Raw genomic sequence first — 16799 nt, forward strand, 5'->3', positions numbered from 1 at the left:
GTCAGGGTCCTGGTTGAGTGGACCAAGGGGTGTTGAGCTGATCCAGGATAGCTTCGCTTATGGAAAGGACAGAGCCATCTGTCTCAGATGGATCAGAACTCACGGGTCTGGAGGCAGGGGCCTGTATCAGATGATCTTTTGAGTCTTCTCCAGCTGAGAAGTGTGGGAGTCTAGGAGTTTGAAAATGAAAAGCACAGTCCCGTGGAACACCCTCTCAGAACGCCCCTGCCTGTTGAACCCCACTCGGACACTGGATTGGGCAGTTCTGTGTAAAATAGACAGACAGCTTTATTGACCAAACACCATCCCGAGGGCAACCAGGACAGAGCAGGTACAGGATTGCCTGGTGCCGGGTGAATGTTTTCACACAGAGTCTAAATCTAACATGACACAGAATATGTTCCGGACCCAACCCCAACCCCAGCCCCAAGGGCTCAAAGCCGGCGAAGGGCACCACCAGCACCAATCTGGGCATCGGCACAGTCGGGGATGATCCATGGGCACCATTACATCATTGTCATCGGGGTAGCGGGCTCAGCAGTGGACCCACCCTTCCCCTCAGTCCCAGGACCAGGTGTGACCGGCTGTGCACCAGATCGGTCCTGGCAAAGCCATTTGTGGTGGCACATGAGGACTCCGGGAAGACTCAGCCTGGCCTAAGTGACACTGAGGACTAGGCTGCGAATGGGTCAGTGTGTGTTTGTGTATGTGTGTGTGTGTGTGTGTGCGCGCGCGCACGCATGTGCTCTTGTGTGTGTGTGTGTGCGGGGTGCGCGCAGATGAAGCTTGGCAGCAGGTTAGAAACTAGGCAGAGGAAACGCTGGCTTGGCAGGAGCCCAGCTTGGCCTATGACCACTGGGGCCTGAACCAGGAGGTGTTCAACTGGGGCTCTGATGCAGATCACACCCAGCCCTCGGGGGCACCCCCTTCCTGAGCCTGGGGGCGGGGCTAGAGAGCTGGGGATCACCTGGCCAATGGGGAGGGGAGAGGGGAAAGGGGAGCCAGGGAAAAGAGGGGCAGACACTTCCCGCTAGGCCACACACACACCCCCAGTACGTCCCCGAGAAGGAGGAAGTCAGTCCAGTCAAACCTGAGGGTACCATGGGCCGGGATCACCCCGCAAGAAGCTGTGCTGCCCTTGGCCTGGTTGGCCTGCCCGGCTTGCCCCCACTCCGCCTGGCTTCACTCAAACATCTCGTAGTGGCGTGTCTGCCGCACCCGTGGCACCGTGTCCATCAGCAACCTGTACGGATAAACCAACAGGTCACCCCAATCCGGCCCCCGCTCCACTCCAGCCAACGGGTCCTCTTGCAGCTCACCATCTGGACCTGCTGCTGGCCTTGGAGCCGCCCAAACCCCTAGGTACAATGAGGCAAAGGGGATTTAAGGTTCCCTAGGGGATCGGGGGATCTTGCTGGAGTTGCTGTCCCTGCAAGTGTTATATTATTGTTTTTCTTTACTCGGAGTTGGCAGGTCTCCAGGAGGACAGAACAGGGGACAAGTCCCCTCAGACCCTAGCTGGGCTGGAGAAATACCAGGCAGCAGCTTTTCCCTGTGGGACCCCTGGGGAAGGATCCTAGCAGGGGATATCATGGAGGGTATATAGCTCAGACAGATACACACACAGAGCACCACAGTGATCTATGGAGAGGCACTCTTATTCATTGACGCACTCACATGTACCTTTGCATTGTACTCTCCCCAGTGCTTAGTACCATGCTCTACATCTAGTAAGTGCTCAATAAAGAAGACTGATTGATCTGCTATAAAGGTACATGCACAGATCCAATACCCTCCCCCCCCCATACACACAGCTAAGCACCCCACTCAGAGCTGTGCACAGTTGTACATCACACATATAGGTGTACACCATGCAGTGTATTATGCCATGCACTATGTGGTTAGGTACAAATAATAATAATAATAATAATAATGGCATTTGTTAAGCGCTTACTATGTTTGAAGCACTGTTCTAAACACTGGGGGGGGGGGGGATACAAGGTGATCAGGTTGTCCCATGTGGGGCTCACAGTCTTAATCTCCATTTTACAGATGAGGTAACTGAGGCTCAGAGAAGTTAAGTGACTTGCCCAAGGTCACACAGCAGACATGTGGCGGAGCCGGGATTAGAACCCATGACCGCTGACTCCAAGCCTGTGCTCTTTCTACTGAGCCATGCTGCTCCCCTTTGAAGGTTGTCATGGGACAACCTGATTACCTTGCATCTATCCCAGTGCTTAATACAGTGCTTGGCACATAGTAAGGGCTTAACAAATACCATTATTATCATTATTATTATTACAAATGTATAACAAACACACACACACACCCCACACACAGCGAGTGGATGCACATACTTGAGCCCATAGGCGAAGATGGTGAGCCCAATCAGCACACCGATGCTGCCGTCCAGGTACCAGATGGATGAGTTGTGCTTGAAAACCTCGGCGCTCAGCAGGATGGAGAAGCCCATAACACCCCCCACCAGCGAATTGAAGCCTGCAAGGAAACAGGCCGGAGATCAGAGTGAGGGCCCAGCTTGGGTCAGCCCCCCATCCAGGGGCTGTGGATGCCAGGAGGGAGCTCGGGAGAGCCGAGGGTGCAGCCCAAGATGCTTCGGGGCCAGCCTGGCCAGCACACAGTCCAGCTCATTTCTACAGGACCCGCCAGTCACCTGGGAGATCCGGGAGCCAAGAACGGAACTCCGGTTTGCTAATAATAATATTTGTTAAGCGTTGGCTATGTGCTGAGCACTGTTCTAAGCACAAGGCAATCATGTCGGACAGGTTCGCTGGGTCGGAGGTGCCTGCGGACACCACGCCCTGGACATCATAGCCCTGCCCGCCCGCCCGCAGCCGCCTCGTGCGCCATGAAGGAGCAACCGAGGCAAGGATGGAGAGGGGATGGGGCGGGGTTGTTGGGCCTCCCGCCCCGGAGAACCGGGAGCCTTTTCAGGTCGCCACCAGATGGCAAAGTGACTGCACCGTCCCCGGCCCCCGCTGAACCAGCTGAACCCCGAGAATCCCGGCCCCCGAACACCCCCCGACTGCGAGCACCGCTGCTGGGGGAAGAAGACAGAGCGAGGGGCTGCTGTCCCAGGAAGCTCTGACCCGCTGGACTCGCCCAATCAATCAATCAATCAATCGTATTTATTGAGCGCTTACTGTGTGCAGAGCACTGTACTAAGCGCTTGGGAAGTCCAAGTTGGCAACATATAGAGACAGTCCCTACCCAACAGTGGGCTTACAGTCTAAAAGGGGGAGACAGAGAACAAAACCAAACATACTAACAAAATAAAATAAATAGAATAGATATGTACAAGTAAAATAAATAGAGTAATAAATATGTACAAACACATATACATATATACAGGTGCTGTGGGGAAGGGAAGGAGGTAAGATGGGGGGGGTGGAGAGGGGGACGCCCAGTCCGGACAGAAAAGACTCCTGGGTCCCTGGCCCCTGGCTCCGGCCTCGGGGAGCTCGGGCCGGGCCGGGATCTTCTAGACTGCGAGCCCACTGTTGGGCAGGGACCGTCTCTATATGTTGCCAACTTGGACTTCCCAAGCGCCTAGTACAGTGCTCTGCACACAGTAAGCGCTCAATAAATACGAGTGAATGAATGAATCGGTCCCAGCTCTTCTGGTCGGCGGGCGGCCCAGGCGCTTAGGACAGTGCTCTGCACACAGAAAGTGTTCACAAAATGCGATTGAATGACTGACTGAAGGAATGAGCGAGCCCGGCAGGCGGAGTTGGGCTAGGTTCTCTGCTGGAGCCCTTCTCCGTCTCGCCACCAGGGGGAGCCGCCGACATTGCGGCTGGGCCCGGACGGCCGCCAGGGGGCGGGCGATGATGCAATCACACACACACACACACACACACACACACACACACACACACACACACACACACACACACACACACACACACACACACACACACACACACACACACACACACACACACACACACACACACACACACCCCCTCCCGACCGCATGCCCTCCGGACCCCGATACCTAAAACCCGGGGGTGTATGAACACGTGTGCCACAATGCATGCTTGTGGGCACCTATGTATGGGGAGGGAGGGAGGGAGGGAGGGAAAGAGGGAGGGAGGGAGGGAGAGAGAGAGAGAGAGAGAGAGTGTGTGTGAGTGTGAGTGTGTGTGTGTGTGTGTGTCAGCCCAAGGGCTGATTCCCGGCCCGTCCGTCAGCCCTTGGGCCGTGCCCCCGGCCACTCACCGTCCGTGATGAGGGCCCGGCTGGTCAGCACTTTCCCCAGCAGAAACTTGAGCACGGCCAGGACGCTGCACAGGATCCCGCTGAGGACGGACACGCTGAACAGAAAGTCGTCCTGAGGGGGAGGTCGGAGTGTTGGGGTCACCACTGCCTCAGGGCCTCACCCTCCACGAGGTCAGGCCCGCAGGGCCGCTCCATGATGGGAACCAGTGGTTGAGGAAACGGCCAGCCAACCAGCTCACCCCCACCCCCACCCACAGACCTTCCCCCAGTCAGCCATCCTCTGGCCCCGGTTCCCTCATTCCCCCTTCAGGGATCCCCCCCCACCATGCCAATCAGCCCCTGGCCCCTCCTGCTCTCCCCTCTGCAGGAACCCCCCTTGCCAGTCAGCCCCTAAACCCAGCCCCCCACGGTGATCTGCCCATGCCAGTCAATCCCTGGCTCCAGCCCCCTCTCGCTCCCCCCACCCAACAGGAATCCCCTTATCCACATCAGCCCCCCGCTCCCTCTCCACAGGGACCCCCGGGCCTACCAGCCCAACCTCCCGCCCCAACTGCCCCTGCAAGCCTCCCCAGAGATCACCAGACTAGCCAGGCCCCAACCACCCTCTTACCTGGCTCCTGCCCGTGCCCGACACCTCTCCACCCGCCCTCAGCCACTTCCCTCCACCCTCCTCTCCCCACTCGGCTACCCCCCAATCCTGGCCAACTGTGCTGGTCAGACAGTGGGACACTACTCCAAGACCTCCCTTCCCCCAGCCCCAGGAGGTCAAAGGGCAGATTTTCGGGCTCACTCGAGAACTCACAGCCCTTTGCCTAGCCCATCTCCTCCCTGTGGATTTCAGCAAGGATGTGGGACATGGGTCAGCACATTCCAGGCTGAAGGCTTGGCCAGCCCAGCACAAGAGTGACCTCAGGGGGCTCAGGCCCATCCCCCTCTGCCAAGGACAGGCTGACCATTCTGCTTCCTTTGGTGCCCAGCCACAAGGCAGTGAAGACCACAAAGGGACAGTGCCAGGACCTCTGTGGGCCTGGGGCAGGTGAAGCTGGGTGACCTGGCCAAGGCAGCTTCAGGAGGCCCCTTAGCCCAGAGTCAACACCGATCTATCCCCCAGCTTTGGCAACCCTGGCCCTTCAGGAAACTGATTCCTCCTCCACTCCCACAAAGCTAAAATTTCTGCCAGGCAGCTCTGTCCTGCAGGGACAGGCAGAGCCCCACCAAGCCCTCTCTGGGCATTGTTGGGCAGGGAACATGGCTACTAACTCTGTTATTTTGTACTCTCCCAAGTGCCTAGTATGGTGCTCTGCAAACAGTAAGGACTCGATAAATACAATTGATTGGACTGAGGACGGACACTAAGAAAATAATCATCATGTCACAGACTAGCAGATACTTGATAGTTCATTCATTCATTCAATCATATTTATTGAGCTCTTACTGTCTGTGCAGCACTGTACTAAGTGCTTGGGAGTATCCAGTATAACAATAAACTGACACATTCCCTGCCCAAAATGAGATTACAGTCTAGAGGGGGAGACAGTATATGGTCATCAGCCTTCTAACGGCACATGGACTGGCCAAGGACAGCATCCACACTGCAGCACTAAGCTACACTAGCCTACGGGGACCAAGGGCAACCCTGAGAGATAGCTGCTGGGAACACCTTCCTTTGAAAAACCCTTCCCTCTCCAGAACTAGTCCTTTCAGGGGCTGGATTTGCAATCAGGTGGCAACTCTGACTGGGGCCCCCAGACCTGCCTGAGACCTAGGTGACCGTCTGCTGCTACACCCGCTCTTGAAACAAACGCACTTTGCCACCATCACAGAGGCTTGTTTGTGTCCCCCACAATGATGAACAGCTAGGAGGACGGAGAATGTTTTCTACAAAGATTTGGACTAGCACATTGCAGGAGACGGGAGCCCTGGGGGATTCTGGAGGGAATAAAAGACCTGGAAAAATTGGTGAAACTGTGAGCCTGGGAGTGGACATGGGAGGAGGAGCAGTGGACCTGGAGTTGATGAAGGAGGAGCAGCGATGGACCCGAAGTAGATGAGAGAGGAGAAGCCATGTTACTGAGCAAAGAAAGGGTTCTGGTCAGAGAGAAGAAACACAGAAAACAAGGAAGCCATTCCAGAGTCCCTGGAAATATGATGGCTTCCTCCTTCCTGGTACTTTGCCCCCGACAAAGGTCCCAGGAGAAGACCTGCTCCCACTCCTCACCCAGAGAGACGGTGGAGACAAAGGGAACAGCCAGGGAATGGATGGAGAGAGGCTGGTACAGTCCACAAATCAGTCACGGCAGGGGTGGCAAGATTTTTCCCATACCTCCCTTACTCACACCCTCCTGCACCCCCCCTCCCTTCTACCCCACTGCACAAACCCCCACACACTGCTGCTCACCCCTTGCACACACCCCTCCGCATGCACCCTGCACACACACCCCTGCATAAAGGCAGAACAGCAGTCCCAGAACAGAACCAGAGAAACGGTGTGGCCTACTAGAAAGAGCACAGGCCTGGGAGATGGGAAGCCTGGGTTCTAATACCGGCTCCACCACTTGCCTGCCGTGTGGTTTGGGACTTCTCTGTATATCAATTCTCTTAGCTATATGACCCGACTACAGATTATATTATAAATCATTTCTTTATAATGTCTATCGCCCCCTCTGGACTACTAGCTTATTGTGGTCAGAAAACTTGTCTACTAACTCAGTTGTATTGTACCTTCCCAAGTGCTTAATACAGTGCTCTGCCTATGAGTGCTGCATATAGTGCTGAAAAGCAGTGTGGCTCAGTGGGAAGAGCATGGGCTTGGGAGTCAGAAGTCATGGGTTTTAATCCCGGCTCGGCCACTTGTCAGCTGTGTGACTTTGGGCAAGTCACTTCACTTCTCTGGGCCTCAGTTACCTCATCTGTAAAATGGGACTTAAGACTGTGAGCCCCATATGGGACAAATCTGATCACCTTGTATCCCCCCCAGCGCCAGAGAACAGTGCTTTGCACATAGTAAGTGCTTAGCAAATGCCATCGTTATTATTGTTATACAAGTAAGCACTCAATAAACACCATTGATAATGACCGTGAGCCCTATGTGGGACCAGGACTAAGCCCAATCTGATTGCATTATATCTCCCCCAACGCTTAGTACAATACTTGGCACAAAGTAAGCATTTAACACATACCCCAGTTATCATTAGAACCACAAGGAGCAAGAGGCCCTTACCACTTCTGGAAGCAGTCGGGTGGAGAGATCATGGATGGCCTTAACCACGATGCAGATGGACGACAGGAGAAATATCACCCCCAGGATGACACAGGCTCTGCAAATAATAATAATAATAATAATGGCATTTATTAAGCGCTATGTGCAAAGCACTGTTCTAAGCGCTGGGGAGGTTACAATGCGATCAGGTTGTCCCAAGTGGGGCTCACAGTCTTAATCCACATTTTACAGATGAGGTAACAGGCACAGAGAAGTTAAGTGACTCGCCCAAAATCACATAGCTGAATTGGATGCTGGAATTCAATTCAACCCATCAATCGTATTAAATTCTTACTGTATGCACAGCACTTTACTGAGCACTTGGGAGAATATGATACTTGGGAGAACTGTGGGATACATTGTTGGCAGGCACGTTCCCTGCCCACAATGAGCTTACAGCCTAGTGGGGGTCCTGTTGCTGCCCCACAGCCATTCTGATTCCCAAACAGCAGCATGACGACAGGCCCGGGTGTCCATTGGATTGACCTGGTGCCACGGTGGGAGGGGTGTTGGTCAGAGCTCCCTGTGGGGAACCGAGTCAGGGCTCAAGATAGGCACTGGTAGTCACCAACCACCCAAGCCCTTATTCAGCATCCTGCTCAGCCAGATATCCAGAATCCCTCAGTGGGGGTCGGGAGAGCCATAGCTGAGGGGGCTCCAAGGTCATCTGGTCACTCCCTCTGCCTCTGAGTAGGACTCACAGAAGCCACCCTGGTAGGGTGCTAATCTTTGTTCTGCCTGTTCAACCAGTCCATCGATGATATTTTACTGAGTGCCTATGAAATACTGGGCAATGTGTTAACTGCATGGTAACTGTGGCAAGAAGACACATTTGTGGCCTTCAAGGAGCTTACAGTTTACTGGGGGAAACAGCCCACATTATTTCCAGACCTGAAAAACAAGAGGACAAACAACTTTTAGCAGAAAGTCGGATATTTCTCAATCTCTCAACTGTCTTGGACATTGTGGATCACCCCCTTCTCCTTGAAATATTAGCCAACCTTGGTTTTGATTTTGATGTTTGCGATCCTGTCCCGCTATCTGTTATTGAGTCTGGTCCACATGTAACACTGGAAGAACTGCCCAAGGAGCTACATGTGGGAGCTGTGTCGGATCCAGGTATCAGAGCCGTAGAAAAGGCGGGACAACACTACAATTCTGGTGACCTTGAGTTTGGCTGGAGCCCGATACCTTGCTGCCACCGCACTCTGTTCAACCATCTTCCAAAGGATCACGTGAATAGACGTGGAGTAAATTTCTTGAAAGAATTAAAATTAAATTTTGACAAAACCACAAAAGATGAGAAAAAAGTAGGTCCTCAAATGTGTAAAGATTTATGATCTACTTATTCCCAGACGTTTTCACTGAGGAAAGAGCCCTGTTTCCTTCGTCCTCATCCCCGCCACTGTCCTCCTCCTTCTCCTCCTCCTCCCTCAGCCATTACTGGTACCCTCTTGGGACTACAGTCTCTGGTGCTTCTGCAAAGGGTCCCGAACCCCCCACTAGCTGGGACTGGAAGTCGTTGGTCAGGAGGGTGCTGACCTCAGGGCGGAGGTCACCTTGGGGATTCCAGGAGCCCCTTCCAGTAGCCCCGAAACCCGCAGATGCAAGCGAAAGTATTGGCAGGGCTCTGCCTGGACTGGACTCGTTGGGGAAACTTTTCCATTTTCATTTTTCTCCCAGACGTCAATGAGGAGTCCCAAGCTGTCACCAGCCAGCACCCAGCTGGGACCATGAGCGCAGTGTGGAGCCGTGGATAGGCAGGCGGGGCCGTGGCTCTTCTACCTTGGAGTCGATTCTGTTACACCCACTTCCCAAACCAAGTGCTTGGCCTAGCACTCAACCTGCAGCCTGCACACAGCCTGTCTGATGGGATGAAACCGGATTCAGGACACCTGCAGTGGCCCAAGGTTGACCACCTCACAGCAGCTGATCCAGGATGGGACCAGGACCCCAGGACCAGCCTCCTGACTGACACCAGGTAGTTCTACTCTGCCTGACCAGAAACTGGGCAAGAGGGAGGGAGGGGACTGGAGGGCTGGATGGGGGTGGGGGGGGCAGTGGAGGGCTGGAAGGGCAATGGCAGCAGCAGCAGGGAGCTGGGGGAGACCGGTGGCAAAGCAGCTGGGAAGGCTAGAGGGAACCAGGCAGATTTAGAGAAGCAGCGTGGCTTAGTGGAAAGAGCATGGGCTTGGGAGTCAGAGGTCGTGGGTTCTAATCCCGGATCTTCCACTTGTCAGCTGTGTGACTTTGGCCAAGTCACTTAACTCCTCTGTGCCTCAGTTACCTCATCTGTAAAATGAGGGTTAAGATTGTGAGCCCCACATGGGACAACCTTATGATAAACTTGTATCTCCTCCAGCACTTAGAATAGTTCTTGGCACCTAGTAAGCCCTTACTGCATCAGCCTTCTCTCTGATCTCCCATCCTCGTGTCTCTCCCCACTTCAATCCACACTTCATGCTGCTGCCCAGATTGTCTTTGTCCAGAAACGCTCTGGGCATATTACTCCCCTCCTCAAAAATCTCCAGTGGCTACCAATCAATCTGCGCATCAGGCAGAAACTCCTCACCCTGGGCTTCAAGGCTGTCCATCACCTCGCCCCCTCCTACCTCACCTCCCTTCTCTCCTTCTACAGCCCAGCCCGCACCCTCCACTCCTCTGCCGCTAATCTCCTCACCGTGCCTCGTTCTCTCCTGTCCCGCCGTCAACCCCCGGCCCATGTCATCCCCCTGGCCTGGAATGCCCTCCCTCTGCCCATCTGCCAAGCTAGCTCTCTTCCTCCCTTCAAGGCCCTACTGAGAGCTCACCTCCTCCAGGAGGCCTTCCCAGACTGAGCCCCCTCCTTCCTCTTCCCCTCGTCCCCCTCTCCATCCTCCCCATCTAACCTCCTTCCCTTCCCCACAGCACCTGTATATATGTATATATGTTTGTACATATTTATTACCCTATTTATTTATTTATTTTACTTGTACATATCCATTCTATTTATTTTATTTTGTTAATATGTTTGGTTTTGTTCTCTGTCTCCCCCTTCTAGACTGTGAGCCCACTGTTGGGTAGGGACTGTCTCTACATGTTGCCAACTTGTACTTCCCAAGCGCTTAGTACAGTGCTCTGCACACAGTAAGCGCTCAATATATACCATTGATTGATTGATTAACAGATACCATCCTTATTATTATTTAGCTAGGAGAGAACTGGCCCAGGACCTCCAGCCCATTCCTCAGCACATGGAAAGTCAGTGGGTCCCCACCTGCAGGAAGCCAGTTCACCAGCCGCTTCTCCTGTGGATGCAGTCAATGGCCCCGGGGAGAGCTGGTGGTCATTACGCAGGGTCATTGGGGTCAGTTGGCTGCCATAATAACTAAAGTTTCAGACACCTCCTGGGCATGCACGCTGTCCATTGGGAGAGTAACAGGATACTGCAGAGGCTGAGCTATGGCCATGGTGCCTTACTATCCAATGGGAGTGTGGCGGAATACTGCATGAAGGGTAGCTACTGCAACGGCACAATACTCGACAGGATGCTGCACAGAGTTTAGCTATTATAATACTGTCCTGTGGGAGAATGATGGGATTCTGCAAGGGCTGCGTCTACTGCAACAATGCAATACTGAGCCAGGGAGGAGTGGCTGAGAGAGGCAGCCTGAGGCTGGACTGCAGACAATCCTACCCCAGAAGCTGTCCTGGGAGCCCAGGAGACCACAGGTTCTAGGGGCAACTATCCTCCTGGCCGCTTCCTGCCCAGTCATCATCATCATCATCATCATCAATCGTATTTATTGAGCGCTTACTGTGTGCAGAGCACTGTACTAAGCACTTGGGAAGTACAAGTTGGCAACATAAAGAGACAGTCCCTACCCAACAGTGAGCTCACAGTCTAAAAGGGGGAGACAGAGAACAAAACCAAACATACTAACAAAATAAAATAAATAGAATAGATATGTACAAGTAAAATAAATAGAGTAACAAATATGTACAAACACATATACATATATACAGGTGCAGTGGGGAAGGGAAGGAGGTAAGATGTGGGGGATGGAGAGGGGGGCGACGGGGAGAGGAAGGAAGGGGCTCAGTCTGGGAAGGCCTCCTGGAGTAGGTGAGCTCTCATTAGGGCCTTGAGGGGAGGAAGAGAGCTAGCTTGGCGGATGGGCAGAGGGACTGGGGGCATTCCAGGCCTGGGGGTCGATGGCGGGACAGGCGAGAACAAGGTACGGTGAAGAGATTAACAGCAGAGGAGCGGAGGGTGCGGGGTGGGCTGTAGAAGGAGAGAAGGGAGGTGAGGTAGGAGGGGGCGAGGTGATGGACAGCCTTGAAGCCCAGGGTGAGGAGTTTCTGCCTGATGCGCAGATTGACTGGTAGCCCAGTCCGACAGGTTGTTGGCCCATGCCAGGGCTTTGCAGGCCTGGTTAGAGAGCTCTTGCCAGTAGCGACCAGGCTTCCCGGTGCTTCTGGGAGAGAGTGGGGAGAGTAGAGGTTGAGAATCTCTACATCTACATATTAATCCTAACCCTGACAATGTGGACCAAAAGGCAGGGGCTGGTCCTGTCCACCCCTGAAGTCGGCGGGGGGGATCGGTGCAGCAGAGACTCGAGTGTGAACGGCCCTCTCCAACTGCCCTGTTGGCAGCAACTGACAAGGAGCCTGCCTACCAGGAAGGGAGGGGGTCCCCCATGAGGGGTCTAGGGGCACCACCCCCAATTGCCCTGCTCCAGGGTCAGGGCTTGCAAGACAAAAGTTTGCTTTGACCCCATTGACCCACCCTCCATTGGCACTGTCTGACCCACTCCCCACCCCCAGCCCTCTTGGGACCCCTCACCCAAACTGACTCCATTAGACCAGAACAGAACTGGGGCCTGGAACTCCCCTTCCCCTAATCCCTTCCAGCATCATGGTAACTCTTTTTTTATGGTATTTGCTTAGCACTTATTATGTGTCAAGTACTGGAATAGGTACAAGTTAATTAGATCAGGCACAGTCCCTGTCCCTCATGGTGCTCACAGTCTAAGTAGGAGGGAGAACAGGTATCCCCGTTTTACAGTTGAGGAAACTGAGGCATCAAGAAGTGAAGTGATTTGCCAAAGGTTACAGCAAGCAATTGGCAGATGCGGCATTAGAACTCAGGTCCTTCTGATTCCCAGGCCCAAGCTCTTTCCACTGGGCTGTGCTGCTTCTTCCTCTTGTCTCAGCCCCAGACCCACAGACCCGGCCTGGCCCCTGCCCCCTTCAGATTTGGGGACCCACTATTGGGCCTCCCAGCTGGGCCATCCTTGGCTTTGTGGGCAGCCACTCCGGCTCTTCTCCCCCAGCCTCTGCCCTGCTGGTGGAGAAGAGCCCTGGGTGGCAAGAAGGGGAAGCTCTGCCTGCCTCTCAGTCCTCTCTGTTACAGGCAGGGTCACTGAGGCGTGGGCTATCCATCTGGGGCACTGCTTCACATGGGCACAGACCTGCTGGGCCCCGATCCAAACAGTATTTCCTGGGCAAAGGCAGCGATTCCTGCTGGCCCGGCTGCTCTGGGCAACATCGACTCAGATCTCCGCTTCCAGCCTCACAACGGTTGAATTAGTCATCGGCTTAGAGAGGGACGGGCTGACCAGGGCCGGGCTGGACCCCTACAAGAACAAACCCCACTTCTCCCTGACAACGACTGCGGTGGGCGGCAGCCAAAACTCTTCCCACTCAGCGGGAGCATTGCAAGGCCAACTCAGGAGGGAGCAGGAGAGGAGGAGAAGGAAAAGAAGGAGGGGGAGGAGGAGAAGGCACAGGAAACTCCAGTTCTCAGCCGCAGCCTAGCCCTTCCTGGGAAGTGGGGGCCGATAAGCCACACCCCCACCTCTGCATCCCCAGAAAATGCTGGTGCCATTGACCAGGAGATGGTGGCAGTTGGGGGGAAGGCACAGATGGGCTTCCCATCTTCCTCCTTCCTCAGACTCTGCCCCCCCACCCAGGGTCCTGCAGCCCGATGGTGCTAGTCCTGGGGCCATCAAAGTGCACAGAACCCATGCTGGGCAATCCAATATGAGTGTACCCATGCTGCCCCACCCCATCTTGGCCTACTTAAGCCAAGCTGCCTGGACTGTCCAAGGTGAAAGGCTTGTGGCATGGAGGCAGATGGCCATAAGAGCCAGAGGCTGGCACCCTGAACAGCTCCACTCTAGCCCTGATCTAATGGCCTAGTGGGAAGAGTGCAGGCTTGGGAGTTGGAGGCTGTGGGTTCTAATCCCAGCCCCACCACTTGTCAGCTGTGTGACTTTGGGCAAGTCACAACTTCTCTGGGCCTCAGAGAAGACTGTGAGCCCCATGTGGGACAACCCGATTACCTTGTATTTACTCCAGCACTTAGAACAGTGCTTGGCACATAGGAAGCGCTTAATAAATTCCATCATTATTATTATTATTATTATTATTATTATGAAGACCAGTAACAGACCACCAAGCAGCTACCATGACCATCACGCTGCTCTAGCTCCAACTTCCAACTCAGCCCTGTGAGGTGCTCACACTGGCTCCAGATGGAGAGGGACCCATACGTGCCCTGCCCCACGGGCACACATGTATTCCCTTGTGTAGGTGTTGCCCTGTGGCATGGACTCACATGTATTCCCTGTGTGCCGAGTGCACAGCCGCAGCATTGCTGTAGCGCCACAGGACAATCGCCGAAGACAGGACGTCCAGGATGGCATCAAACTGGAAAAAGAGACACAGAATCAGCGGTCCCAGCAGCTCCCTGGTCACCGCCCTCTGGGGAGCTGTTGGCCGCACCCAGGGAGAGGCCCATTCACAAAAAAGCAGCATGGCTTAGTGGAAAGAGCCCAAACTTGGGAGTCAGAGGACATGGGTTCTAATCCCAGCTCTGTCACTTGTCAGCTGTATGGCTTTGGGCAAGTCACTTAACTTCTCTGGGCCTCAGTTACCTCATCTGTAAAATGGGGATTAAGACTGTGAGCCCCACCTGGGACAACCTGATAACCTTGTATCTATCCCAGCGCTTGGTACAGTGCTTGGCACATAGTAAGTGCTTAACAAATGCCATCATTGTTATAATTATTATCTGCTCATCGTTCAACCACTCCCAACACACACAGGGTAGGCCTCTGGAGAGGGCAGACTTTCAGGCTGAAATCACTAGCCCAGTGCCCACCCCGGCCCGCCTCCTCTGATCCGTGATCATGCCTTGTTGGGGGTAGGGGGCTGAGAGGGTGGGCTGTGACCTGCCTCCCAGGCTCTGGTCACCAAGTGTAATGGGGCAGGCTCACTCCACCCCCAACCACTCTCAAGGACCCTAACCATGCCTGCTTAGCCCTCCCAGCACCACAGGAGACATTTGTCAATGACACTCCAGGCCTTCTTGTGCTCACACACCCTTACTGCCTCACCCCCACCAGAGCTCCAAATGCAGCCACCTTAAACACCCACCCCCCAAGCCTCCACACCCACACCTACCCAGGCTTTCCCCATCCTTCCCCCAGTCTCCCCTCCCCAACTCTCCACAAACACAACCACCCATTTTCTCCCCCCAGCCCACCCCCTGCCCAGGCCCTGCACATTGAAACTTTCAGCAGGGTCACTACCCTGTCCTTCTAAACTGACCACATCTTCAAGCAAGCTCCACAGGGCGTGGGGCCAAAGTTGGGAAGGGGAAATTTTGGACCTACTTACAGCAAACCCAAAAGCAGAGGCGCTGAACCTCATCACAGAGACCGCTGGGGAGAGAGAAGATGATGTTCAGAAGCACACAGAGAGAGGGAACATTCATTTGCGGGAGCTGGGGTGTGGCAGGTTTTCATCAGTTCATGCAGGAGGGTGGTGCCACCTCACAGGCTTCCGAGTCCCAAATCCAGCCTGCCCCAGGAGCTCAAATCCCAAAGCCAGCCTGTCCCAGGCATGTCCCAGCTCCCATATAGCAGCGAGGTAGGGAGGGGACCCCAGGAACCCAGACACCAGCAGCCACAGCCCCCATCTCTACTGCCAGTCTAGAGGCACTCTGGTCAGTGTCACTGGTGTCTTCCTCCCATTCCTGGGCCCACCTGCCTGCCTGCCAACCTGCCCATCCTCTTGTGCCTGCACTGGCAGCACCCTTGTTGCCCTCCCATGGTCATTTTGAAGCAAAAACTCGAGGGATGGCGAGGGGTGACGGGCCTCAAGCTGGGAAACAAGATCAGAAGGGCGCTCAATAAATCTGATTGATTGATTGAGCTGAGCTCCGGGACGAGGATGTGATATTCTCCGGCTATCTCAGCCTGAAGGAAGTGACCACAGTGGTCTTGGCTGAACTTGGCTGGGGATCAGACAGCTTCCTGGAATCCCCACGAGGGTTTCATCCTCTTGGCATTCAACCCACACCTCATTGGAGTGATGGTCACTGTGAGATTCTCTCTGAAGACTCTACTAGTGGGTCAGCTGGACAAGGTGCAGAGCTTGGGCACTCACAAGGGACACTCAGATGGTCAGCTAAATGAAGCAGCATTGACCTGCCAGGGGGGCAGCGGGGGGGCAGCTGGGGGCCTATTGGGGCCCCAAAGGAAGTTTCATTAAGATGCCTGAGGTAGGGGAGGGGAAAGGGGTGGCCTGGACATCCCTTGGCTTGGCCCTTGCCACGCTCCTATCCAGACTGTTGGCTTCTTGGCTCCGGGTGAAGCACAGCAAGGGTCACTCAGCCCAACATCTCCCGTGCCAGCCCCTGGGATGTCCTGCCCAGCCTGGGGACCTAGAGATGTGAGGCCAAAGCCATTGAGGCTAGTGCTCCAGTACTGACCGAACCTGCTTCCTCCATGGCTCCCACCAACACCCCTACCACCACAGTTCCTGCCAGCCGCACCCTCTACTATGGCTCCCGCCAGCACCACCCATGCCACAGTGGCTCCTATCAGCCCCACCTCCACCACAGCGCCTGCCAGCAGCACCCCAAACTATGGCTCCCACCTACCCTCCCTTGACAACCACCAGCCTCCGCCCTCCGTGACTCCCACCAACCCCCACCCCCAGGGCTCCTGCCAATTAGATCAGCCTTTCCTCACACCATCATGGTTCCCACCAGGTGACCAGTCGTACCCCAACATGGTTCCTGACAGCTAGACGCAGAACTCGGGAAAGGGACAGTGAACAGGCCATAAGCCGGGAACACAAAACTCTCTGAATTTTTCCTAAGCCACACACTCATTCCCACCCCCTACCCTGCCCAGGGCCACCCCTACTCAGCGTGGCTCAGCAGCGTGGCTCAGTGGAAAGAGCACGGGCTTTGGAGTCAGAGGTCATGGGTTCAAATCCCGGCTCTGCCAATTGTCAGCTGTGT

General features: G+C 54.7%; 1 protein-coding gene across 1 annotated transcript in view; it reads right to left on the minus strand.

Annotated features, from left to right (window-relative positions):
• Positions 1-257: 257 nt before the first annotated feature.
• TMEM163 (transmembrane protein 163) overlaps positions 258-16799 on the minus strand; it is a 44785-nt gene continuing 28243 nt past the window's right edge. The window contains exons 3-8 of the mRNA XM_038751159.1: positions 15167-15210; positions 14103-14194; positions 7463-7559; positions 4243-4354; positions 2358-2499; positions 258-1243 (exon numbers count right to left, since the gene is read on the minus strand). Of these exons, the coding sequence (XP_038607087.1) occupies positions 1183-1243; positions 2358-2499; positions 4243-4354; positions 7463-7559; positions 14103-14194; positions 15167-15210 (548 nt within the window). The 3' untranslated portion in view covers positions 258-1182. The remainder of the gene's footprint in view (positions 1244-2357; positions 2500-4242; positions 4355-7462; positions 7560-14102; positions 14195-15166; positions 15211-16799) is intronic.

Source organism: Tachyglossus aculeatus, chromosome 9 (genome assembly GCF_015852505.1).
Source record: "Tachyglossus aculeatus isolate mTacAcu1 chromosome 9, mTacAcu1.pri, whole genome shotgun sequence".
NCBI lineage: Eukaryota > Metazoa > Chordata > Mammalia > Monotremata > Tachyglossidae > Tachyglossus > Tachyglossus aculeatus.